Below are 27,403 nucleotides of genomic sequence, written 5' to 3' on the forward strand. Positions count from 1 at the left end.
AGAAATCAGATACTATCCCTCTCCTTTCTTTTACAGAATATTGAAACTCCTGCTTTTAATTCTTCCATAACATTACTTAAATGAGACCTCTCTTAGAGTAGGTCAAGTGGTGGTGGTTTGTGGAAGCAAGGAATCAGCATTCTCTGACTCCTTTCACCTAAATGCCTCCAAAATCACACCTTGTGACAAGTAGTAATTCTCATTCAAATGAAGATATGAAAAGTTTTCTAATAAGTTTATTAATAAATTAGTCTGTTTCAGTTATGGCTTCATTTTCTGATTTCTGATACAATGAAAACGTACATGTAGCACACAAAAGACACACAACGGAGCACAAATAAAGCTGTTAATAGAGGGCTGTCACTCCTATCCAAGACTGAATAAAAGTTCTGGTCCTTTAGCTTTCTTAAATTCTAGGCATTTATCTTTTTCACTGATGCACATATGACTGCTCAGAAGTACATTCTCATGGTAGATGAACACTAAACCCCTTTTGTTTAGAGAAAATTACTCAAGAGATTAACATTCCAAAATAAATTTTATTCCCTCTACCGCAGGAAGCATCACCAGATGTATTTTAGTCCTTTGTTACAGTAAGAGTTTTAACCTGAAAATCTAATGCTTATGAGGACAAATTATGAATGCAATTACTACGTGAAATTAATTATCCTTTGATTAGTCTACAAATTATCTATTTTTTTCTGTAATATCTTCAAGTAAGACTTTTCTGCAGTTTATATCTCACAAGACACAACAAAACAGAATCACAATATAAAAAAAGGTATATTTTTTAATTTAACAATGCTATAAGGAAGCTGCTGAGTATTGACTTTGGAGTTGTAAAAAGCTAACCTGGCAGCAAGTAGTTTTTCAATATATAAGTTGAAACCTTGGTCTCATCAATCTGAGTTGTGACTACAGCTGAGCGAAGGTTTCACCACATGGTAGATTAAAAAACCAAAAAGATAAAATTCTGTATCTGACAGAAGGAACAACTTTCTTCCCAAACCTTCTATTTCTGTGAGATGCATGGTACCTGCTTACTTGCATGCAAAATAAAAGAATTAAAGCCATGCCTTAGGATCTAGAATCTCAGGGTAATGCAAACTGTTTATTTATGCCATAAGACATAGACTTTACAAACTTGGTCAGTGCTACGAGCTACAAACATAACACACTGATAATGAGGTACTACAGTAGTAGGCTGATGCTTTGCTATATAAGCCACTGTAAGTTAAGTATCAAAAGTTCAATTCCAGAAGAAAAACAGGGAAGCCAAGTGTAATATGGCACAGCCAGCAGAAAATAGTTGTTCAAGAGGTACAAAACTTCCGGAAATTGGTTTCATACTGATACTGTAACAGGGATGAAAAACAGTACACATTTTACTAGGATTTCACCTGCATGAAGCTGCAAGAGACAAAACAAACCTCAGGAAATTCATACAGCTTAGGTAAATCAAAACAGCAGGACAGAGAGAGGTGGAATGAAAAAGACAGACAACATTCTTTAATATTCAGGAAAAAGAAACTTCTCTAAACACGAATTAAGTTAACTCCTACATAAGAAGAACATGACACCTAACAGAGTCCAATATAGAAAATCCATGCTCTTTTGACACAATACTGCACTGTGACTTCAGAAGGAAGCGTGCACAGGAAACAAAGGTCTGCTATGATTATAAACTACGAACACTGGATTTTGGACATGTAAAAATCTTAATTAAGATAGTTAGAGAGAGGTAGCAGAAATGCTGATGATCCTTTCTGGGGACTTTAGACAATTTCAAAGTCAGGGCTGCTAATACATTTCTTTGGAAAGAGCTCTTAAGTGATGTGGAAGGACAATTCACACAGAATCACTTCAGGACCAGCAAGTGATTCCAGGATATTCTCCAACAGACTTGCCCATTTTGTACTTCCAATAAAGACAGATTTGTACCTGCTGGTTCAAATTGCAACGGCAAATAACAAATTTGGCAGGCTGCTGATATACACATTTGATGGCAAATAATGCATTGCAGCACAGTATCTGGACGCAGTTGCTCTGAAGTCTCTGTTGACTCACAGAACAGTAGCGGAATTAATGAAGTTTTGGGCTGCCCAAAGATACTTACAAACCCGCTAACTGTATTTAATTGCATCAGATGAAAGCGCTGTGTGTCACTCTAAAGATCAAAACCTAGAATTTAAGGCCTTCAAACAAATAGGCTGGTGGGTTGTTTTAATCAGACACTGAAGAATGTTAATAAACCATTTCATAAAAGTAGATGAAAGATATTGGATGAACTGTTACCATACTATTTTTGGGACTGATTATTTATGATAACCAATCAAGAACACAGCCACCATAAAGTAATTTACTCAATTTAACTGTATAAGTTTTTGAAAATTTAAGAGCCAAAAAAGGATGCAATGTATTTTTGTGTTAATGAGATATTTCTGGGTAAGACTTACTGTTAAAAAAAGGACTGCAATATTTTTTTTTTCTTTAAATACAAGTCTTATAAAACCAGGTCAGAGAATAAATGGATAAAGTGTTAAAACAGGGAATAGTAAAAATATTGCAAAGCCAACAGAGAAAGCAAATAGTAAAAACCAGGAAGAGTTGCCTTTTTTTTTAAATGTCTACATGCACATGACTGTGTTTGATCATTTTTCTGTGTGGTAGTGAGCCATTAGTGAGGTTTGGCACCCACTTCAACCACACCAAAAAAAAAAGAGTGGCAAGTCCCAAAGACAGCATCTTGTGAGTAAACAGTTTTCTCCAGTGTCTCTGACTCAGAATAATGTGGGTTACCTGAGGCAGCGGCCACATTCCAATGTATGAACTGCATCCCTCAGCTTTGTAGGGAAGAAGTGGGAGGTAGTCACATATACCTCACTGAAGATCACAGACATATAGCTGACTGAATAAATGAGTTCAGTCATCTCATGAAGGTCTAGAAGGTACAGTATATTTGCACAGGAAGTGATTTTATCTCCTGTAGGCACATGTTAACTACAGAGTATCTATCTGTCTACCAGATGGATCACTTAAAGCCTATGGTCTATTGATAAGAAAGCAATTCTGAGTTAGAGAAAGAGTATGTCCGGTTATGGTGGCTGATTATGATGAAAAATATTAATAATCTGCTCAGATGACAATTCATCTTACACCTTTCCTTTCTGCACTGGAACATCACACTGGGAACTCAAATTCAAAACACTCAAATTTAAAATTATTCTTTAGGCATGACAAGGATGACTTTCCCACTAAATCCATCTACTAGCTAAGTTGGTAATGGCAGAAGCTTTTACAACAAACTTGAGAAAATCCACAAAATGGGTAAAAGCTTACTGGACATCATCTTTATCTTTGAGGGAAGTATATAGCACGCAGTTAGGAAGTGGTAGGCTGACAGACTCTAGATCTAAGAAGGAATGACTTGACAAGATAGGGGTACCAAACTGGTATCAAGTAGCCTGACAGAATAGAAGAGCTGGTGAACTCCTTTTTCTTTCCTTCAGAGAGGCAAGTTGGCACTGTTACTCATTAAAAAAATAAGACCAGTAAAGACATATGTTACAACAAATTACAGGGTCTCCAAACCCATCTTTAAGCTTTCTGTTTACAATAATTTCTGAATTTTTCCATTAATCTCTTCAACATAATATTTCATGTACAGTATAAAAACAAAGCAACCTCATATCAGGCATGCAATTCTGTCATTTCAATTTTATATTTCAGTGGCTGAAGACTGTGCATCTCTGACCCACATTTAGGACATGTAAAATATATATCAAATAAACAGTTACTTTTAATACAGTAGTAACAAAAAACATGCAAACAGCCTATAGTATGAGGCATGGTAGGCCATTCCCCACATAGTGAACATTCCTTGCAGTGAGCTGCTAATGTGTTTTCACTATTGGGAAGACCTGCAATAGGCAAACACCAAGAAGAAATTTTAAGTTTTAGTTTCTGTACATTAATAAGTGGTAGCAGATAGATCAGAAATTCAGCAAAGCCATGCCACAAGAGTTCCCTGTTCATGTATTCAAATCCTACCTGCCGAACACTTTGCGGCTTGCAAAAAACTGACCTAATTCCTAGAATGCGTTCTGTAAGCGTTGCAAATGTTCCTTTCTGAAGAAAAATCAGAAAATTTAGAAGTCCACAGAGTTTAAGAAGTCCAGCTCCAAAGTTAATATAACTCTTAATTTTGCAGAATGATTGCAGTTGACGATTGCTAAATAAATCATAACATCTTTCTTCCAACCACCTTCCACCAACAGTGAAAATAAGATACCATAACTTCTGGTGTTTGCTCAGAGGTTGGTATTTCTCTGTCTGAGATAAGTTATTCTTGTAATGAATATTCAGAATAGCCTGTCCCACAGTTGCATTCTTGGAATAGATAGTGAATCTCCATAATACAAGCCATAAAAATGCTTTTACTTCTGGTTCACAATGAGCCAACACGCCTGGTTTAAATCCATGAAAACAGCTGGTAAACTGGGACCACACTAGTTGTTCCAGGGCTTTGTTTAGTTCAAGAGCATCAAGTTGACTTATTCTGAGCACAGGATTCACACTCTTTTCACTTCCAATGCTGGAGGCCATTTCTTCACAAAACCACTTTCTAGGAATAAACATAAATAAATTTTAGTATAATGGAGCATTTCCTATTTCTATTCCTATTAAAGATAACAAAGTTGTAACATACCAACAGTAACCAAAAAAATAACAAAAAAGCTGCTTCAGAATGCTGTATTAATACATTATTAATATGCTACAAGTCCTTTCAGGAAGCTTTACACTAACAGTATAAAATTTCATCTCAAAAATAAGCTATATTGGACTATTTCTCACAAACAGTAACGTTTGCATTTGGTTATAGAACAGTGTTTAACACCTTCCAGATATTTAGAAAACTCCATAGATTTAACATTTCACTGTATAAATGTCATGGTTTAACCCCAGCCAGCAACTAAGCATCACGCAGCCGCTCACTCACTCCCCTCCCACCCAGTGGGATTGGGGAGAAAAGTCGGGAAAAGAAGTAACACTCGTGGGTTGAGATAAGAACAGTTTAATAGAACAGAAAAGAAGAAACTAATAATGATAATGATAACACTAATAAGATGACAACAGTAGTAATAAAAGGATTGGAATGTACAAATGATGTGCGGTGCAATTGCTCACCACCCGACGACCGACACCCCGCCAGTCCCTCAGCGGTGATTCCCTGCCCCCACTTCCCTGTTTTCTTATACTAGATGGGACATCCCATGGTATGGAATACCCCGTAGGCCAATTTGGGTCAGGTGCCCTGGCTGTGTCCTGTGCCAACTTCTTGTGCCCCTCCAGCTTTCTCGCTGGCTGGGCATGAGAAGCTGAAAAATCCTTGACTTTAGTCTAAACACTACTGAGCACCAACTGAAAACATCAGTGTGTTATCAACATTCTTCCCATACTGAACTCAAAACACAGCACTGTACCAGCTACTAGGAAGACAGTTAACTCTATCCCAGCCGAAACCAGGACAATAAATTTAAGAAAAAATATTGCTGGGCATAACTGTAATATTCAATTGGACCTTAAAACAGAAGACCAGAAACAAGAATTGTAGAACTTTATGGTGTTTTATGGAGAAATAGAGAAAATGAACATACTAACTAAAACCTAGAACAGAACAGTGGGGTGCATAGAAAATATTGCCACATGAATACTTCAGTAGCGGCAGCTGAAAGTAAAATCTGAGAAATACTAATGAATTTAAGGATTACATACAGAAAGATATGGATGAAAATTAAGGTGGGAATGATAAAACTTGCTAAATAAAGGCAGTGATTTGTTTAGTTTAGAGAAGAATCATTATATGATATTAGAGAAATATTCAGCATTCAGACATAAATTATCATAAAGTACATCACTGAAGCCTGCATATATTTTCTAGAGTCTTTTGACAGGTGTGAGATTGTGGTACTTGTCATATAACACATTTCCTGGCAAGATGATTAATGTATACTAGCAACTTGAACAAATGTATACTCTTCTTGTTCAAGCATTACAGAGAAAAAAAATATTTTTTAAAATTGCTTGGTTTAAATGTTATTTTATCTGGAATTCTGTGACTAAGAAAATAAATGCAATAAATTGCAAGAGCAAAATATGGATAATGCCTCAGTAATGCAAAATTGTGGGGTAACTGATTTCTGGTTCCTTTAGTCCACATAAAAAACTCAAAGTGATTTAGGAGAAGTGGTATATTTCAGATAGTATGCAACATATATCACTTTCTAAATCAGATTCTTTGCAGACAAGCAAGGGTTAACAGCCGTCTGGAGAAAGTACAGAAGAAGGTACTGCAAATCCTTATTCGTAAGAGGAAAACCTGCTGTAACACAAGACTGCTTTGAATAAAAGATGCTGTATAGGATCCTACATGGGAATGGTTGCTAATGATGCTAAGAATACTAAAAAAAAAAATAAAAATCCCTCTAAACCAATAACCGTTTGCTGAAACAGACTGCACCAAAAGTTTTAAAACCCAGTATAAAACATTATTTGTAGCATTCCTGCTGTTTTCTACACCTGTAATTGGTCATGTCTATAAGGAAAATATCATGGAAAGTTAACACCATGTTCTTAATGCATGGTGTACAACAGTAGTTTTCAATTAACTAAGACTGGCTACATGGCTAGGGCATACAATAGGTCCACTCAGTTTCTTTAAGCTCTGCCTTCCTCATTAGCAAGCAAAATATGGCTGAAGGCAGTATAAGGCCACCTCCTCTGGGCAAAAAGCTATGGGGTTCATCGCACCAACCTGCACTGGCCTGACAGGCCAGTATACAAGGGTATACAAAGGCAGTATGCCCAAGCCTGTCTCACTCACACTTCTGTTTTTTCTGTAGTAAGCACCAAAGCACAGGAAGTGTGGCTGGAAAGCACTATCCCCTATCATCCCAATAACTTACCTCCTCTGCCTTGTGATCAAAGGATCAGTTCAACCCTTACTGGATATTGCTGTATCACTTCAAAAACTCCAGCTCCAATGACTATCCACCCTCCTACCCCTCATCTTCTCATCCCACTACCATTTTAGGAACCACAGCCTCTGATAACCAACTGCTCTGGAACCTATCACTGGTTTAGTGCTATTCACTCGTAACCCCTACAAGTCTAGCGTTTTCTTCACTTCTGGTAACACCTGAGTCCCTTCTACTCATTTCACTCCATTCTACTCATTTTAGTTACCCTCCTACTTGTGTTCTATACAACTCCCAATACACAAAAATCCCCTTTCAAAATCCTGAAGTTATTTGAAAGGGACATCTTATCAAACAGCTTCCTTGATCCATCTACTGAAACCATTTTACAACATCTTTTCCAGCTGTCTTCCATTATCCCAAGTACTATGAGAAATTGCTGTTGGAGATTTCTCATAAATAAGGTAGGCTAAATCTGTGCAGACTTCCCCCTCCCCCTCCCCCTCCTCCTCCCCCACCCAATATAGCCAGATTATTTTAAGAAACCTCAGCAAGTGAGGAAAGGGTCATCAGGAACCTTCTGAAGTTCAAGGAAAATCTGTCAAATACACAGGATTACGATTGACCATTAATTACGCAACTGACTGACTGCATAGCTGCTTTGCAAAAAAGGACTTGGGCATTCTGGCAGGCAGCAAGCTGAACCCAAGTCATCATTGCATCCTTGTGGCAAAAATGCCTACTGGAGTGCCTTAGCACATGTATAGCTAGCAGACTGAAGGATGTGCTTATTCCTATCTACTTGGCATTGGTGAGTCTGCACCTGGGACACTACATCCAGTTTTGCCTCTTTTCTATCAATACTACAAAAGAAATGTCAACAAACTGAAAAGAGTCCAGCCACTAATACCATTAGGGAGCCCCAACACCTGATATATGAGGAGAGCTTGAAGGAACTCAGATTGTTCAACTTGAAGAAAAGGCAGCTAAGAAGTGATCTAATAGTAATCTTCCACTACCTAAAGGTTACAGAGAAGATTAAGTCAGACCTTTCCGTGAGATTCAGTGAAAAAGAGAGGCAACTGGTAAGTTGCTACTTGAGAAATTCCAATTGGACATAAGGAAACCGGAAGTTTATCTACAGGGACTGTGAAATCTCCATCCCTGGAGATTCTTAAACTTGACCAAACAATGCCCTAAGCTACCTGTTCTAGAATTGAATTTATCCCCAGTTTTCACAGGAGGATGGGCTAGATGTCATAAAGATCTTCCCCAGAACTTGATCTTCCCAAAAATTTGTACACGCCTCATTGTAAGATCTAACTGATTTGTGACAATACACATCTTTTTCATATCCATGATCCTTTATAGAACTTTACTTGAAGGAAGTAACTTCAGTGTATCTGTCAGTGTGGGTAGGAACTTCGTACACAGAAAATGGGAACTGCTTTTGAACCAACAAGTCCAACCACTGTTTGTTAACCTTTGAAATCTTGCAAAATCCAACAAGTCTCCTTTTAAAAAAATTAGAATCAACACCATATATAGCTTAACTGTGACATATTTAATGTTTCTTCCTGAATTACCGACTAGCAGATTGATTCAACTTTGAAGTCACTTTTATACAAACTATATGAAAAAAATAATATCAGCCAAAAAACATAAGCAATCAATTATAAAGATGTACTCCTTTAAAATCTTTTAAATTATGCTTGTAATATTCCTATGTAAGCAAAGCTTTTTTTTTGATGAACACTTAGGTAAGCATTCTCAATTTAAGCAATAAAAACTGGGCATTGTTCTGAAGTTCTTTGTTGCTAAGATCACTGAAAGATTGCCATAGGCCATGGCTGTTAACTAGACCCTGCAAGTTACTTGAAGATTATATCCATATAGCTTTGATTTTAACGTGTAAGCACATTTCAGTGTGCTTACTGTTACCTTACTGTAGGCTGAAGTGTTCTGCTAAACCCTATGCTTACTTCCAAACTGATTTAAGATTTTACTGCACTTATAGGGTAGATACTTCCCACAGAAAACATTACAGGAAAAGTTTGAAATCTGTATTTTCCTATGAAAAATGTCTGCAAATGTCCTAATGATCTGGCTAACAGCAACTGTTTCTTTGAGAGAAGAGACCTAAATTCTAATCTCTATTTTGCTACAGTAGGGAATTGTCATTATATTTTCTGTCTATGGTGTCCATGTTTTTTCAGGTGCTAATAAATAAAGAATAAATAAATGATAATTAAGTTTTCCCTTTTAAAATTACTTCCTCTATACAAAATCCTTTCAGAAATTTGTTAAGATTTTTCAGCTTGTACTATTTTCACAAATTGTGGTCTTAGAGTAGGAATAAATGAGAAATATTCTCTTTTAAAACTACGTAATAAACACAGCCTGTAAGTGTCAAGACATTTAACTTGTACTTTTTAACATTATTTTTGCATTCCATAGTCTCCTGAGCTATACAGACTATAAAGAGAATGCTGGTTTTCCTCCATGTTTCTGCATTACATTATATTTGTCATGTCCTTACTGTTTTAAGTCTCTTATTTGGTCTAATTTAATTTTTTTTAAACTTAAGAACTCAGAATTGTAGACCCAGTAATGAGACAAATATCAACGCTCAGTTAAGGATGCCATAAGGCTTAGCTTATGTGATCAGAATTGAACAGTCAAAAATCAGGTGAAGATACATAATAAACTCTACATGCGATTAACTTGTTACATGAATACACTTTAAGGCAGAACACTAAAGACTACTACTTGAAAGGTTCTCCCCTGATTTTACACTGTCACAAGATATTGCATATAAAAAAAAATTGCCTCCCATAAAAAACAAAAGCACAGAACAATTCTTTCTTAAATAACCTATAGTTTGCCTGTTGTTTGTTTGTTTGTTTTAAGTAAACAAATGAACAATCCTGCTTCTACAGCACACTGTGCAACGAAAAAAAAATAATTATCATGTATCACCAGGGAAAGAGGAATTTCTTCTGGTACATGTTAGTGCTGTTATTGAGCATTGTACAAATTATGAATGAATATATTTTATTTGGAAACATGTTATTGACAGAAATCTATCAATAGTAATGTGAGTATTGTCAACAGCCTGTCAATATTAATGTAATTATGATTAAGGAGATAACATGGATTTTAGCTATAATACCAAGTAACATCTCCTGCATTGCTGCTATCAATATAAGCATTATTATTGACCTGTTCTGAGACTATCCCTATGAGATGTATTACCATCAGGCATATTTGTCAATTCATTCTGCCCACAAAAATTCTACATTTAAATTTACAGGTCTGTAAACTTTGCCTAAAGAAATATACAAATCCAAGTAACCTCCAGGTTGCCATTTTTTCCACAGGACTATTCCACTGTGGATGAGTAATCAAGGGGTTTCTACTGTCTCAGTGCTACTGCAATTCCCTGCTTTTCTAGCATAATCATTATAAGATAGCATTATAAGATAGACAGACATACATTATATGCAGAAGCTTCAAAATATTTTTAAGTATGATGTGTCAAAACACTTTCTGGGAACCCAAATAAAAATATATTTTATTAAGTAAGAAGTGAACTTCGTTACTTACTGCTCTAACTTAAAATTGCATTTAGGATGCAAGAAGTAGAACACCTATTCACTTCACAGAGTTCATGATTTAACTATTTTAGATAATCTCTTCTGTGCAGCCAAAACATGTAGTCTGAGCATTGTACTTATGCAGAGATGGAATGGACTGCAAGAGACTACCTAGTCCTACCTCAGCATGAACACAGACTCAAGAATATCTTGACAGATATTTAACTACCAAGAAAGCTGATTCTACACTAGGTAGTCTGTTCCAGTGTTTCATCACCCTTATAATTACAAAGAATCTTTTTCTCATATTCAATCTAAAGCATCCTTATTACAAATAAACATGGTTTTCATTCCACAAGAGAAAACAACAACAATGGAGAAGAATTTCCAGTTTGTCTGCATCTTCTCAAGAGGAAAAAGCAGTGAGGCATGTGAGGGGACCAACTACATATAGAAGATTTGTCAAACTAGACAATGTCTTCTTTCCTACAACTTGCCTGGTATGATCCTCCAAAAAAAAAAAAAGCCCTACTTTTGTCAAGCAGCATAGTTAGTATTTACCCTGAGGTCTACTATATCGTCAGATCTTTTTCTGTCATTTTTCTCTCTGAATAGTTATTTCCTGTTTTGTATTCATGTATTTGAGTTTTTCCTCTTAAATGCAGTGCTTCATACTTGCCTGCACTGCTTTTCATCTTGTTGATTTCACAGATTCTCTCCACATTCATCAAAAGTACTTTGGATTCAGATCTTACGTTCAAAACAAAGAAAAACAAAACAAAACAAAAAAACTATAAAAAAACCAGCAAAACTTTCAACCCCTCTCCCACTTAGTATCATCAGTAACTTTTCTAAGCGTATGTGTTCTCTTCAATCAGCCAACTCATTAATGCCTTTTCATCTTGACAGGGTACTATAGATAATTACTCTGTAAAGGCAATTTTTCAACTTGATGCTGATAATATCAGCATCTAATGGAGATAGTATTGATATAATGTTTCCTTAGCTTGCTTATGTAGGGAAAAAGACTTTATTAAAAGCAAGCTGTATTTACCTAAGTCTTCCTCTTACTTACTAAGTTTGCCATCCTTTCTAAGAGGAGAAACAGACTGAGGTTTCTTACGAACGGACCATGTCAAACTATACTGGCTGTTTTACAATCTCTCCTCTGTGCATTTTTAGATACAAATTAATTGCTAAACTATTTACTCATGAATCTTTATTTGGAATTGAAACTGACAGGTTCAATAATTCTCTTAACAGAAGGATAAAGAGACACAAACACGCACACACAAACCCATTTCACTGGCTATTTTCACCCTCTGAGACATTAAATAAAATAAATGCATGCATAAATAAATTAATAAATATATAAAATTAGTGGTACCTAATTCCTCAATCATTCTAGGATGAATTTTATTAGGATTTGCCACTTGAGCTCATCTATATTAAGATTCCTTAGGCTATTCTTTCTGTGCTTTAGCTCCACTCTTATGTTTTGTCTAAGATTAATTTTATGAAAGTAGCAGGTCACAATATATCGCTTTAAGTATGAAGTAAATACATTCATCACTAATCATGTTGCAATATTTTTGCCTGGACAACTCTTCTCATTTCCAGGCCACTGAAGAATTCCTGATATATCAGGTCTCTTTAACATTCATTATTATTTTAGTTTATTGTTATAAACTATCCCTACACAAAGAAATAACAGGACATACATTAAACATAGCCATTTTTTAGCCTTTTCAACAGACTAGATTCTGCCAAGTCCCAGCATTCAAACCTATGGCCCAGGAAGGGGGGAAGTACTATGTGGTGGGCATGCTAGGAATCATACCCTCTCTGGAGAGAATATCACTAACACACAGCTCCTCTTTTCTTCAGGAGCTACAATGCATTTGGTATTGTGCCTTCAGTGTTGCCATACTGGGTGTGAGAGAGAGCACAAGGCATACCTGTAGTCTACTATTCCTCCTTTTATGTTCATGAAGTTAGGATATCAACAGATAGCAAAGAAAACTATCTTTCTACCCACAAGAATGTTGAGGTTTTTTTTTTTAAGTGTGAAGGGGGATTTTTTTGAGTTGGCTTTGTGGTTTTTGGTTTGTTTGGGTTTTTTTTTTGGTGAAAATGTATTCCTTTTAACTGTTCTTTTCAGTTATTCTCAATAGCAAAGGATATTTAGATGTCAATTTGAAATCAATAAACTTTATAGATGAGAAATCAAATTATATGTATCCAGTTAATTTTAAAAATCTTCCTTTACATCAGCTCTCATCATAAAACACAGAACCTGGACCCCAGCCGCTCAAAGCCTCATGTCTTACCATTAATTCTCATCTCTTTCTTGCTCATCAAGTGTAGAGAGAAATATCCTCAGATCAAAGTCTAACTGGGAGCCCCAACTGTGTTGTCTCTTAATCACTGTAAAATTAACTTATCACTATATCATTACCTCAAATAACCTTACAAAAGATTGTGTTTGTATTACTGTCTGGATTTCTATATACTTCAGCTAAATACCTATCATTTTGTAAAGAACATAAACTGATTCTTTTACCATTTGGAATAACTACTAACACTAATTGAAAAACCAGTAATACACTGCCATCACAGAAAATATTATTTATTTCTTATATTCCTGGGAGGCAGGACTATTTCTCAAAATAGACAAAGTAAAGGAAAACACTGAATGACTGACTGTGTAACAAATCAATCCCATAGATGAAATTAAGATTTTCACCAAGAAGAATGAGTAAGCAACTAGCAACAAATCCCAGAATCCTAAATGCTAGTTACATTTGATGTCTGAAGACTAAGAACAAGACACAAATACATTCAAATCACAGGTTGCTTTTCCAACTTTAACTCAGTAAACTTAGATTTCATAAAATGGGATACAAGAGATCAGCCACTGCTGAATGCCTGGAGACAGCAAGAGAACATAACGATAGCTCATTGATTCATCTTCCATAAACTACCTGCCAGAGTCAAAATATTAGGGCTTCAAGTTACAAAATCAAAACCAGCTCCGAAGAGCCAGAACTGATACAACAGTAATGAAGAGCAGTAGGAAAGTGCTGCACTGTTAGAAGCTGTACATCAGTCATTTCTGTCAGTATTTGATGGAAACTGAAAATTCCGCATCAGTGTAATACATTCTCTCAATGAATTCTAGCAGCCAAGACTATTATTGGCCACTGTTAAAGATACTCTGAATGCTAAAAGCTCCCACTGACTTCAGAAGAATTTGTGATCAGTCAGCACTCTTAAAAGACAGATTATTAGATGCAAACAACTAGATCCAATAGACTAATTACTGCATAGCTACTATTTAAAATACTACTTTTTAAAATTTGTGATGTTAAATTTAAGGCTACAAAAGCTCAAAGTACATTTGTATTCCCCATAGCATAAAAGCCAGAGATAGCATAACCCTACCAACTTTTTGGATATGGCCCTAATTTTCATTTATTAGAATGAATAGGAAGATAAGCATGTAAAAAGTCATATGTTCAATCACCATTCTTCTTTATCCCATATCCCATTCTACTTCTTCCCTCATCTTATTTCCTTCCTCCTTTTGGCATCCCTCTCCTTAGTATGGCAAATTGCAAACTCATCCCTAAAGGGATGTGTCAAATCTGCTTGTAAATTCCCATTCTCTGCTAAACTAAATGAAATCTAGCTGCTGTTCCTTTTAATTAAATCAGTGCTAAAACCCCAAATGCTTAACAAAACAAAGCTGCGTTGTAACTTCAGGCTTTCCAAAAAACATGGTTCAAAAAAACCCTTGAACACTAAGATAAAGAGTCAAAATATATGCCCGAAACACAATATTGACTCTTTTTCTTAGGAATTAGGTAATGGCAATTATCTGGAGAAGTGCCTTACATTTACTGTTTCTGAATCAAAATGGCAGTGGGTTTGGTTGGAGTAGTTCAGCAGAGTTGTGACTGTGATGGTTAACCAGGAATGAACAGCCCATTGCAGGGAAGGGGCAACATCTCTGACTAAACCAGTATCAGGACGTGTAAGAGCATGGGAAAGATAAAGATCCCTTGTGTTATAAATGTAGGTCTCAAATGTTGATGATAGCATCAGCAGATGACAGGGAGACCCTTGCATTTCAAAAGATTTTAATTATGATGAGGATATGAGGTTCTGGTATAAGGATGGATAACTGAAAGTTCTATTGCATTGCACATGTAAAAGTGAAAAGGATGTAAAGCCTAGTACCTATGCCATCCTTTGTGTAAAGGAAACATCACATGGTGGCAGAGGTATGCAGCTCCATTTCGGAATGGTTCGAAGACAGAACATGAATGCACGCTTGTGAGCACACTGTAGGCAGTTATGGCCATAACTCTTCATTTACTGGTTACTGGTACTTGCCTGAAAAGTTAGCCTTATGCCTTGTGACATATACAATACCTGCTTTTCACTGTTGTAAGGGCACTGTACCTCACATAGCCGTATTTGTCAAGCACAGCATCAATCCCAATTTTATGCATCTTTTCCATGCCCCTCCTTACCTTTCTTCCATTTGGAACTACCTAAAAAAAGTCATCTAGCTTAAATGCCCATTTAACAGCTCTGTGTTTCTGTTCTGCTCCTACGTGTCTGATCCATATGAATGGATCACTAGATAGATATGGAGATGCCAGAATAAAGATTAAGAAGATATGTAGAAGGCATTCAGAAGCAATGCCTGTTCTATATACTCTGATACAATTTACCACAGATGACAGAACCCTGAAATTTTGCATTAAACACCTTACGCTCATAACTTGTGAAACACAGTCGTTGTGCAGATTTTATTCCAACTTTCTTCCTTTTTACATACATATGCATACCAACTGCAGAGTCATGAATATTCAGTGATATGCAAGTGTAATACTGCTGATCCAAGTCCTGCGCTGCAGGAACATAAAGTCCTTTAACCTTTTATTAGAAACACTTACTAGATGAGAAAGGTAAAATCTGTCCTAAATGCATAGCTAACTCATAATTAATCTCTGTCCACATCTGTACCAAAAGTAGGACTTTATGTAAAAACAACATTGTTACAGACTGTATATATTCATATGTTAGAGCCAAGAAGGCCCTGCATCAATAAAAATACAAGTCTGTTCACTGTCAGTTTTAAGTTTTGGCCTTGTATTATACGGCATAACTTACAAATAATTTTATCTAATTATAATCAAGAACTCTGAACTGGTGAAAGGATAAAGAACAGTACTTTACCTGACGCATACGTCTCACTTCTTAGGCTTGTGTTCTACAGAACCATAAGCTGATGTAATTTCTGACAGCTACGGTCACTCCCTCCTATCTTCCTTCAACTGTGTATTGCCACCTTTCCTCACAGACTAGCACCAACACTCATTTGACCCTCTACTGAACTGTTCTTGCATGTTAAAATGGCAGAAGACAGACCTGTTTAAATTTGTTTTTCTGCAGATTTAGTACACAATCAGGTCACCATAACATCAGGTAAGACATGTGCAGTACCAGTAAGAGCAGCATCAGGGCCAGGAAAAAAAAGGTAGTCATGAAACTGGCTGCCTTTGCATCTCAGCATCATACTCTCACATCTGCCACGAGGCAATAGCAAGATAGAAAGCCAAGCCTTTCATTTGACTAGAACTGTTCATATGGTCTTCAAACCCAACATGCTGAATGTGCAAGGATAACACTACAACACTAAATACAAATAATGAAACTTTTTGCTGTCTTTCAAAAATGAAAAGAAAGAAAAAGAATAATTATTTCTACAGGTTCACCGTAGGACTCATACAGACTTGCAGGTAAGAGGCTATTCTGTTTAAATAAGTAACACTATGCAATTCCTCCCCACTCTTACCTTTTTGATATGATTGTACTTTGAAATGTTTGGCATACACAGTGACTAATAGGGATGCTGGGAAAATTAGATGTGCTCAGTGTCCCCAAATCTTGACAGTTTTATTACTTGGTAATTATGGTAACTTTAAGCACACAAGGGAAGACTGATATGCTTTCACCACACTCTCTTCAATCCTATAACTTCATTAGCATTTTAGAATCCACTGGCACAGCTGCACACACATATTACAAGTAACAGTTTAGAAGAGGGATAATAATTTCCTTACTAGGCAGCCTGAGCTGTACACTGTGACAGCTTCTACAAACCCTCTGCAATTCCAACGTGAATTCCCCTTCATGATTTAGTTATGCCCCACAGTGTCATGGTCTTATATTAATTTCCTTTCCACTAAAAGTTCCTTTCTCCTTGCCAGCCCCCTCCTGTGATATCTTCTGTCAGCTCCTCTGCTTACAGAATTAATAATATTGTTTTTGAATATTATTTTTTAAAGTATTTTTCAAGTTTTCTTAGAATTTAAATTCAGATTTTCTTTCTTTTCCAACCCCACTGCCAATACTAACAAAAATGGAGACAGTGGAAATAAGCAGTGGCAGAGACAGCATTTTTAGAGAGGTTGTTCCCAAGCAGCTACTGATACAAACACAATGAATATTAGGAGTGATTCAACTTACTTCTAAAGGCCAAAAACCTCCACAGGTCCTCTCTTGCAGGGAAAGAAGGAAGTACCCAGACCCAGTCAGGGTCAACCTTGAATCAAGAGTTACACCATTGCCATAATTCCTCTCTTCCCATATCATGTATTTGTCATCTTTTTCCTCCATCTCACAATTTTTTTCTTTATTTTTTAACCCTCTCTTCCTCTGAAAAAGCTACATTTAGTTTCCTTTTGAAAACAGTCTGAAATAGTCTTAGACTTCCAAATTTCTTGCATTCCACCTCCAAACCAAAAAACCCTACCACCATCTCCACAAGGCACATTACAAAGACATAGCATCCTTTCTGTTCTCCTCCTGCTGAAGGTTTTTGTAAAGTTTAGATGTGAAATGACAATGCTTGTAGATGTAGGTTAGATGCATGGCCACAGGGACCATTTAGCTCATCTGAGAAACTGCAGGACAGAGAGCCTGTTACCTTCTCTGTCCATGTACAGCACAATCTGACTCATGAGCCTGCAGCTTTTTAGCAGAACACACCTTTTTTTTTTAATTCACTGCTTCTAACTTTACTACTTGGATAGTACAGGGAGTGCTGTGGAATAGCTGATGTTGAGAGCATACTAGTTAGTTAAACTGAGAGTTGTAGCATCATACCTTTTCTCTTCCTCCCTTCACTGGTCTATGTGAAAAAGTATATACTCTATTAGGTCTCAAGCCGGGGGGGGGGGGGGGGGGGGGCGGGGAGCAACCCTATCCACCCCCCAAAAAAAACCCCAACAAGAAAACCCCCAAAACAGCATAAGCAGCTTGCTTAAAAACACCATACTGAAGTAACGTTCTGCTGCAGTCCAAGAGATGTAACAAGTTGTAGGGCCTGTGATCATCAGCTGCAGCAGCAACACAGTGAGTTTGAGTCTATTCACATTTTTAGTAATACACAACTTACCCGCATGTAGGTTGGAAGTTTAAATTTGCTCTCTGCATGCTCTAAAACACTGCGTGAATTCAGATGTTCCTGGAAAGTTAACATTTGGAAACCAGACCTTGCTAGGAAGAAATTTACATTAGGGTATTCTAGTGAAAGACTTATTTTAATTGACAAAATTATCATCTTCTAACTGCATACATTACATACAAATGCAAATACAGCCTTTTCATATTTTATGAGTTGTTCAGTTTAGTATATACTAAACATATGTATAAGGCTAATACATTTGTAGAGAGTTAAATGTACTTATGATATGAAGGCCCAACAGACACTTCACAATATTTATAGAATAGAGTTGGTTGGGATTTAAAGAAAAATATGCCTCTCTATGCTTGCTGGCTAAGAGGTCTTTTTTTGCAGTAATTCTAAAGTAGTACAGAGCAGCTTCCCCCTCTTGAGTTTCCCAAAGTATGTGTGTGAAAGTCCACTGGTGGGTTGCCAAATACTACTTAAAAAAAAAAAAAAAAGAAGGAAGAAAAGGAGAGAATTTCAGAGTTGACTGTTACCCCCTCCTTTTTATTTTTTATAAATGTGATAATAGGAACAAGCAGAAAAGGATCAGTGTGTTTTATTGTAAGCTTATAAAGTCCAATCCCCACTTGCTCAAGCAGGGCTATCTGGAGCCAGCTGCCCAGGACCATGTCCAGACAGCTTTTGAATATCTCTAAGGCGGGAGACTCCACAGCCTCTCTGAGCAACCTGTGCCAGTACTCGGTCACCCTCACAGTGAAAAAGTGTTTCCTGATGTGCAGAGGGAACCTCCTGCATTTGTGTGGGCCCACTGCCTCTGGTCCTGGCACTTTGCACCACTGAAAAGAACCTGGCTCCGTCCTCTGTACACCTTCCTTTCAGGTATTTATAGCCATTGATAAGACCACCCTGAGGCATCGCTTCTCCAGGCTGAACAGTCCCAGCTCTCTCAGCCTTTCCTCAAAGGTACCATGCTTCAGTTCCTTTAACAACTTTGTGGCCCTTCATTGGGCTCTCCAGTATGTCCAGGCCTCACCTATACTGGGGAGCCCAGAACTGGACACAGTACTCCAGACATGGCCTCACCACTGCTGAGGAGAGGGAGAGGGCCCTCAACCACCTCCCTTGATCTGCTGGCAACACTCCTCCTAATGCAGCCCAGGATACCATTGGCCTTCTTCACCACAAGGGCACATTGCTGGCTCATTTTGAACTTGGTGTCCACCAGGACCCCCAGGGACTTTTCTCCAAAGTTCCTTTCCAGATGGATGCCACCCAGCAGACACCAAGGCATGGGACTGATCTTCCCCAGGTGCAGGACTTTGCACTTCCTCTTCTTGAACTTCGTGAGGTTCCTGTCAGCCCATTTCTCCAGGCTGTCAGGGTCCCTCTGGATGGCAGCACAACCCTCTGACCTATCAGCTACTCTTCCCAGTTTTGTGTCATCAGCAAACTTGCTGAGGGTGCATTCTGCCCCATCATCCAGATCATTAATAAAGATGTTAAATGGGATCAGACTCCATATTGACCCCTGGGGTACACCACTAGTTACTAGCCTCCAACTAGGCTTTGCACCATTGATCACCACCCCCAGGGCTCAACTGTTCAGCAAGTTTTATATTGACCTCACTGTCTGCTCACCCAGCCCATACTTCATCAGCTTCTCTATGAGGATGTCACAGGAGACAGTGTTGAAAGCCTTACTGAAACAATTATCTACTGCCCTCCCCTCATCTACCAAGCCAGTCATTTCATCGTAGAAAGTTACCAGGTTGGTCAAGAATGACTTCCCCTTGGTGAATTCATGTTGACTACTCCTGATCACTTTCTTGTCTTTAATGTGTCTGGAAATTGTTTCCAGGATTAGCTGCTCCATCACCTTCCATCCTTCTTGGGGATCAAGGTGAGGTGATCAGCCTGTAGTTCCCTGGGTACTTCTTGCCCTTTTGAAGTTAGGAGTGACATTGGCTTTCCTCCAGTCTTCAGGCACTTCTCCCAGTATCCATGATCAATCAAGTATTATCAAGAGCATCCTCATAGTGATATCAGCCAGCTCCCTCAGCACTCACAGGTGCATCCCATCAGTGCCCAGAGCCTTATATATGTCCAGTTTACCTAAATATTCTCTGACCCAAATCTCTTCCACCAAGCATACATCTTCCCTGCTCCAGACTTTCCCCTGGGTTCTACAATTCCTGAAGGTCTTTGCAAATAGAGGAGGTGGTGAAGAATGCCTTCAGCATCTCAGCCTTTTCCATGTCCCACATCACCAGAGCCCCTGTCTCATTCAGCAGTGATCTCACATTTTCCCTAGTCATCCTTATGCTACTGATGTATTTACAGAAGCACTTCTTTTTGCCTTTGACATCCCTCACCAGGTTCAACTCTAGGCAGGCTTTGACTTTCCTAATCACATCTCTGCATGCCTAGACACTGCCTTCATACTCTTCCCAGGTTACCTGTCCCTGCTTCTGCATGCGTCCTTTTTATGTCTGAGTTTTGTGATGAGCTCCTTGTTCACCCATGCAGGACTGCTGGCATTTTTGCCTGACTTCCTACTTGCTGGGCTGGACTGCTCTTGAGCTCTGAGGAGGTGATCCTTGAATATCAACCAGCTTTCCTGCACCTCTCCAGGGCCTCATCACATAGGATTCTTCCAAGCACATCCCTGAAGAGGCCAGAGTCTGTTCTCCTGAACACCAAGGCAATGATCTTGCTTTCTAATACCTAAACCAGGCTCTCAGAGAAAGCAGGCACTAGTATCAGTAACTGACTAAGAAATAATTAAATTAGTTTCTACCAGGGACCATATAGCTTAAAGGAGACATGAGCTAAACTGGAACAAACAAACATGCTGAACTTCTTTTTTAAAAAAGAAGTATTACTTTGAGAATCTTCAAAAAAAACTCTCTGCCCCAAAAATCATTAAATATCTAAAAAGCTTTAGAAGTCAAATATTAAAAATAAAGTAATAGAATATATCTTATTCTCAGTTAGACTGACGTTAATCCAGAATGAGCTTATTGGTAATATATGAAGAACATTTCTTATTAAATACAGAGCTATCTTTCAATTTAAAAGCTTATTCATGTTTGTTTCTTCTTCTTATCTTATTTTTCTTCTTCTTCAAGCACACCATGCTTACAAATTAATTTACTGAAGTTGGTTGGGATTTTTTTTTTTTTTTGGTGTTTGGTTGTTTTTTTTTTTTAAGAGTAGGTCATTACAACCAGTACAGAAATACAGCACATAGGTAATAAGGTACTTACATTATAACTTCAAATTGTTGACTGATTTGTCTACTGTTTAATTTACTGCTAGTTTTTCTGCAGACATCTGTTCATCTCCTCCCTGCTTTCTTTCCCCCTACCCTGAACCTCATAGCTTTGAAATGACTTTCATATGTTTAAAAAAATAGGAAAAGGAAAGACATTCTCACTCTCTCCCATTCTGAATATGTAATTAAATGGTTTTTTTCCCTGAAAGACCATGTGCTTCATTGCTATATCCAGATATATGTTAATAATTCAGACAACACTCCCTACCCCTTGATTATTTACAACTTGAAGACTCATTTATTTTACAATATACTTTTTTGTATTGATAGTATATAGTCATAAACTTGTTTCCTTCCTTTCCAAATATTCTCTGGGTAGCAGTCTTTAGCAATTTTCAGAAGTGCCACTTTTAAAGACTATAAAAGATTAAACACAGAAGATCAAATGACTTTCTTGACTTGCACAGCAGCATTTGATGTCAAAGCACAAATGGAGGTCCTTGGATTAGCAACTGTGTCACAAACTATCAGAGTATAGAAATTACCTTTCCCATTCTATTCTATGAAGGGTCTAACGAAGTCTTTATATACTATCAATACCTGTTTGCAAGCTTTAATTGAGTTTTATTTAGTCATCACAAGAACATTTGCTTCCTACATGTCCTGAATCACAGCGAGCATCAAAACCTTTCTGTGAGTCACTACCTTCTCTAATAAAAGAAATTATACTTACAGTCTTGAGGTGGGGGGAAAATGAAATAATCTAATAGGAGACAAACACAAAGAGCTCTCAAACAAAAAAAATCCCTTCCAAATCTAAACACCCTCCTTGCACAAAACAGACACTCCATATACCTAGCTTAATCGTTACTAATCCACCAACATGAACTGGGGCATACCATTCCAGCTACCTGTCAGCCTTTTAATCAGCAGGTGGATTCATAATGCATCTGAAGGCCCATTACCTGAAAATTAAACTTTAAAAAAAAAAATTTAGAGGATGATATTTTATATGCTTTTACTGCTGTACTAAGAGTTCTAAGGGTAGCCATGAGAGACTTAAGCATGAGCTGATTCAGATACATGTAAGTTCACCAGTACTACTTTACAGTTTTTAACATTTCTAACATAAGTAAAAAATACTTTGCCACTCATGCAGACCAATGTCTAATTTATAATTGTTTACTCAATTATAGCATCATTGAAAGTTTCACTAAAGCTTTAACGGGAACTGATTTTCTTCATTTGGTGAAAAGGATAATCTCAACAAATAAAAAAACACAAGTCTGAACCAAGGCAGGCCTAGAAGTTAAGAGGACTTACAAATAGAGGAAGAACTAAGCAAAGAGTTATTTCAGCTGCCTTGGCCCCAGATTAATGCAATTTCATTATGCTCTGTACTCAATAAACATACTCAATTCTTACTTTAAAAACCTATAAAGACATATAACATTGGGGTTTTTTAAATATATATATGTGTGCATAAATCGTCACTTATTAAAAATACCCAAACACCCTGCCTCTTTCAGCCTCTCACAATACAACCCAGATAAGTAGCCAAGAGAATGTAAATATAAGATCCTTGCAAACCTTCCTAGACAACAGCTTTAAATGTATTCCACTTTCCAATTCACTGACTCTACTCAGTAATTAAAGCATAAATGAATAAGCTATTAAAATACTAGGATTTTTAGAAATAAAAAAATAATAATGCTGCTTTCTGAAGAATACGTTTGCACAGGCAGACACAAACTTCTGACAATTTTTAGCAATAAAAATAATATCTGATTTACTCAAAAGACAAGTTATTTTCAAAACATCACTGCAGTGTATAGGATAGAAAAATATTAGAAGGATTTTTTTTTTTTACAGAAAACTGAAAATAGTTTGAACTAGCCTATTCATGGTGTAATCTCTCATGCACAGCACTATTTTTTCTCCACATACATCACTAGATACAAGCGGTGAGCTGTTCTCTCCAAAGAGCGAGTTTGTGGAGAATATAGCTTTTTAACTCCAAAAAGTAACCTTACTAGCAACTAGCACTAGAGCATTAGCGACCACAGTAGGTGTTCCCATACTGACTGACGTGATCATCTATTTCCATAGTAAATTCCAGAAAAATTAAAATGTAAGTATCAAATCCCTCCAATACTCTCAATTATATGCCCTAATGGTTTATTCCATTTTTACTAAAAGGAATGAAAAAAGCCTTTTTAACAAGTTCATTTATACATCTCATAGGTGTGAAGTTATCCCTCTAACTCCAGAGCAATTAACTGAAATTGATGACTTCATGCAGAATGAACAAACTGGAAAAAAAAAAAAAAAAAAGTGACTCGTTACTCCCCCTAATAGTTTATTTGCTACTCTAGTTCACATCCCAGCAATGACACTTTCAGCTGTTTTCCTACTAATCACTTCATTAGATAAACTAGTGATAATGGACAGCCAGGAAGTAAAAACCAAACTGCTGATTAGTAGAAACTGAAGCAAACTTTTTAAAGAAACTTTTTAAAGTAAAAAAGTTTGTAGAAGAAAGCACTGATAAAATAGATCTTCATAAAGAATAAAAATAGTATTAGTCTTAAAGTGAAAACTTTATCAGTGCCTGTTGCTGAACTGCATATTAATGATGACTCCAAAGAAGTTAGACAAGAATTCACTAACTTCCAGTAAAATCAAACAAATGGCTAAATATTTCTGAATCAGATTTTACTATAAACTGGCCATACTTCATCTTTGACCATGGTGAATACTTCCCTCTCACTGACAGGTGAAATACACTTAGGGATTGGAAGTAACATACAGTGCTGTGGTTTTCAGTATGGACTATTATCATAACCGGGAATCATCCCTCTGCCAAAACACATTGCCCACTCAAACTAAATCCACATTAATTTTGTGGCACGCTAACGGTTTGTTATTTACACTTACAGGCTGCACAAAACTGGATTAACAGAAAGTGGAGAGAAGCCACTGTCACCTTTAGCTGGCAGGACCTGTAGGAAGCCTTGTCGCCTACAGCAGGCAGTCACAGGAAAGACCTCTGGAGGTCTGTAACTGGTTCGCTCCCTCAGCTGGCATCAGAATAACAATTCAGAGTAACAGATGCCTCTGCCTGAAAATTATGCCCTTTCCTCTCCACAGAGCACGCGTTACCAGGCTCCGTCCTTTCTCACCTTACACCCTGGGCCTAGCTGGAAACCTGGCGGTCTCTTTGCATACCGAGGCACGCCACCGGAGAAGAGAACGGCAGCGGGACTCACGGCACTGAGGCGCCCGGAGGGAGCGTGAGGCGAAACACAAGTTGGGGTTTTTTTCACAAGCAGAGCCTGGAGGAGCGCCCGGGGCTGCCCCAGAGGGGCTGCCCCGCCGGCCCTGCGGGCCTGCCGCCGCGCCCCGGCCAGCCGCCCCGAGCCTGCCGGGCCGCGGGAGCTGCCTGGCCGCGCTCCGTCGAGGGCCGCGGCTCCGGCAGCAGCCCCCGCACGGCGGCGGCAGCAGCAGCTGCAGCACCGCCCGCCGCCGTCCCGCTCGCCGGGAAGGCCGGCAGCACCGCGCCGCGTCCCGTCCCGTCACGCCCCGACTGACCTGCGCCGCCGCCGGGCCTCCGCAGGGGTACGGGAGCGACGGGCTCTGCCTCGAGCCTCCTAATGAAGGCCTGCGCGGACGGAGCCTCCTCGGGCCGCCCCGGGGACTCTCCCGTCCGCCACCCGGCTGTCGCCCCCGGGCACCGTCCCACCGGCGGGCACCGTCCCACCGGCCAGGCCCCGCCAGGTCATAGAGCTGGCTCCTGCTGCCTAGAGCGGCTGCGGCACAAACCACAGTCACCGGAGGTAACCGCCTAGAGTGGCTCTGCAGGAAGTACTCTGGGAGATCGAGAGGACGCACTAGAAGGGCTGCCGGGACGGCACCCGTGCCAGGGTGAACGGCGCGGCTATTTGACTGACGTGCCGCAGAGCAAATCGGTGGCTCGGGGTGAGGATGGGGAGCCAATGGCAGAGGCAGGAGGCGGGGCGGCCGGGCCGCGTGTGGGGGAGCGGGCTGAGGCCGAGCGGGGGGCCGCCGGGCAGCGCGTGCGTCCTGGGCCCTGCGAGCGGTCGAGCGTCCCGGTGGAAGGGGAGCTGCGGTGTCGCCGTCTTCAGCTCGGCAAGCGCCAGCAGCGGCTTCTGCTCGCCCTTGCCGCCCGTGTGGCGGTGGAAGGGCTCCCGGCTCGATTCGGGGCGGGTTGGTCACCGAAGGTGGTGCGGGGGTGGCGAGGCCGAGCAGCTTGGAGTCGAGGGCAGCCTGGGGTGCAGCCGCGGCCCGTGGGGGACGAGGGGCTTATGTAGCGTTTACTGACAGGATTCGTAGCGCTGTGAGAGGAGAAACTGAGCAGACGAGGGAGGAAATGTGGCAGGAGCCTGTGGGTGCTGCAGGCAGGTATTTCTGAAGCAGCTTTACTCCAGCGCTGTTTGATGCGTGGTTGATCGGTTGGTTGCGGGCGTTCGTGACAGCCAAGTCCTTCCTCACGGGTCCCAAAGTGCTTTAGGTGACTGAGAAGGAGTTATTTGAATGCATTACATGCTTTGGTGGGGAAAACTGCATTGGAAAGTTGACTACTACGATTCTAGAAAGAAAATTAAAGGGAACTCTAAAATGTGGCTGAACAGCTTGAGAGGAATCTACATTGTTTATTAAACATAAAAATTAAAAGATATTCAAATAGTGATTTATTTATTTCCAAAGAGTAACTAGGTTTAGTTTTGGTGTGCTTATGAATACAGATTCACAGGTGACATCAAGGCTCCCAGTGATACCGAAAAAGCCGGTCGAAGAAACTCTTGACTCGATTTTGGAGTTTTAGAAAGCAGGCATTCTTTATTGTAGCGCTGGGTGTACGGGGGATCGCTCCACTTATCGTGCACACTGTCACGCCTAAATGTGCAGGTTAAGTACGTGTTCTACATACATATTCACTGGATTTCTGAGAAATATTATACATATTTATTAGTTTTCCGGGGAAACTATTAGCATATGCAAATGTCTTTTACGCAGGCGCATTGAAGGTCTCTGGTGGTCTTCAGGAGTCCTCTGGTGGTCTTCCATATCTTCCTCATTTGTCCATTACTTGACTCTTCTCAGATGATTCTGCGTAGTGTGATCCTCTGCATGTTTGATATATCTTATCTTAAAGAATGCTCGTTAGTGCTTCTGTTATCTGTGCTTACATTTTGACGTAATTCACATGGATACTTGTAAACTACATTACCTAAAAGGGTTAAAGTCCTTATCTTCTTCAGTGGGGGTTCATCTGGGGTGGCCCAGAAACTGCAAGGCCATCCAAAAGCAATTTCTCACACATTTTGCAATATACAGAACCGCCCATCCACCACTGATCAGCAAACAATCAGGCAAAGAAACAGCAACGCCATGGTACTCAGAAAAACATCCTGCATCACCAGTTCTTCAGATACCTTGCTGAGGTTATCTGTGCTAAGGAGGCTGTGGGGGCATTCCATGGGCACGTGTTGATAGATTCTATACCATTTTTGTGTAATTCACAGCCAAGAAATTGAGTAGCAGTCTGGACTACTTGTGGTGTCACAAAACAGGATACAGCCCTCCATGAATATTATGAGCTTGAAAGAACAGTTTGGTTGAATATTTACATGTCATTTTTTACAATGGTAAAGCATCTTCAAAACAGATGCCTAACTTTGTTACAATGAGTAATTCCTCTTTCAGAAGAACTGTTTGAAGTGAATAAGTCTAATTCACATGGCTAATTTCACAAAATGGGGTTTAGATCTTTTTATATGAAAACTACATTTTAAGCAAAATGAGGTAACTTTATATTTTGAGCTAGGACAGCTCATTTGCTTTACAGAAAGACATTGTAGTAGAAGGCTTATGACTACTAATAAAGGAAAAAAAAATCACCCCCAAATGTTTATATTGTCTACCACATCAAGGTTTTTGGAAAAAAAAAAAAGGCAATCATTTATTTCTTCTGAGGAGTAATTCGTTTAATTGAATCATTGAATTAATCTTCTGTTTGTTATCATTTATTTATCACTGAGTATTT

General features: G+C 38.9%; 1 protein-coding gene across 2 annotated transcripts; it reads right to left on the reverse strand.

Annotated features, from left to right (window-relative positions):
• PEX2 (peroxisomal biogenesis factor 2) lies at positions 1 to 26,994 on the reverse strand. Of its 2 annotated transcripts, none has more exons than XM_049823336.1 (2): positions 24,928 to 26,994; positions 1 to 4,624 (listed from the first exon to the last, which is right to left on the reverse strand). In XM_049823336.1, exon 2 carries the CDS (start codon positions 4,603 to 4,605, stop codon positions 3,691 to 3,693), a length of 915 nt encoding a protein of 304 aa, XP_049679293.1. In that variant the 5' UTR covers positions 4,606 to 4,624; positions 24,928 to 26,994; the 3' UTR covers positions 1 to 3,690. The 2 variants fall into 2 exon arrangements, with proteins under 2 accessions (XP_049679293.1, XP_049679304.1); XM_049823347.1 differs by lacking the exon at positions 24,928 to 26,994 and adding an exon at positions 24,339 to 24,701.
• Positions 26,995 to 27,403: the final 409 nt, after the last annotated feature.

This window comes from Accipiter gentilis, chromosome 2 (assembly GCF_929443795.1).
Source record: "Accipiter gentilis chromosome 2, bAccGen1.1, whole genome shotgun sequence".
Classification (NCBI taxonomy): domain Eukaryota; kingdom Metazoa; phylum Chordata; class Aves; order Accipitriformes; family Accipitridae; genus Astur; species Astur gentilis.

Excerpts from the sequence above, each read along its gene's own strand:
- PEX2 (XM_049823336.1), bottom strand. The coding sequence starts at position 4,605 with ATGGCCTCCAGCATTGGAAGTGAAAAGAGTGTGAATCCTGTGCTCAGA.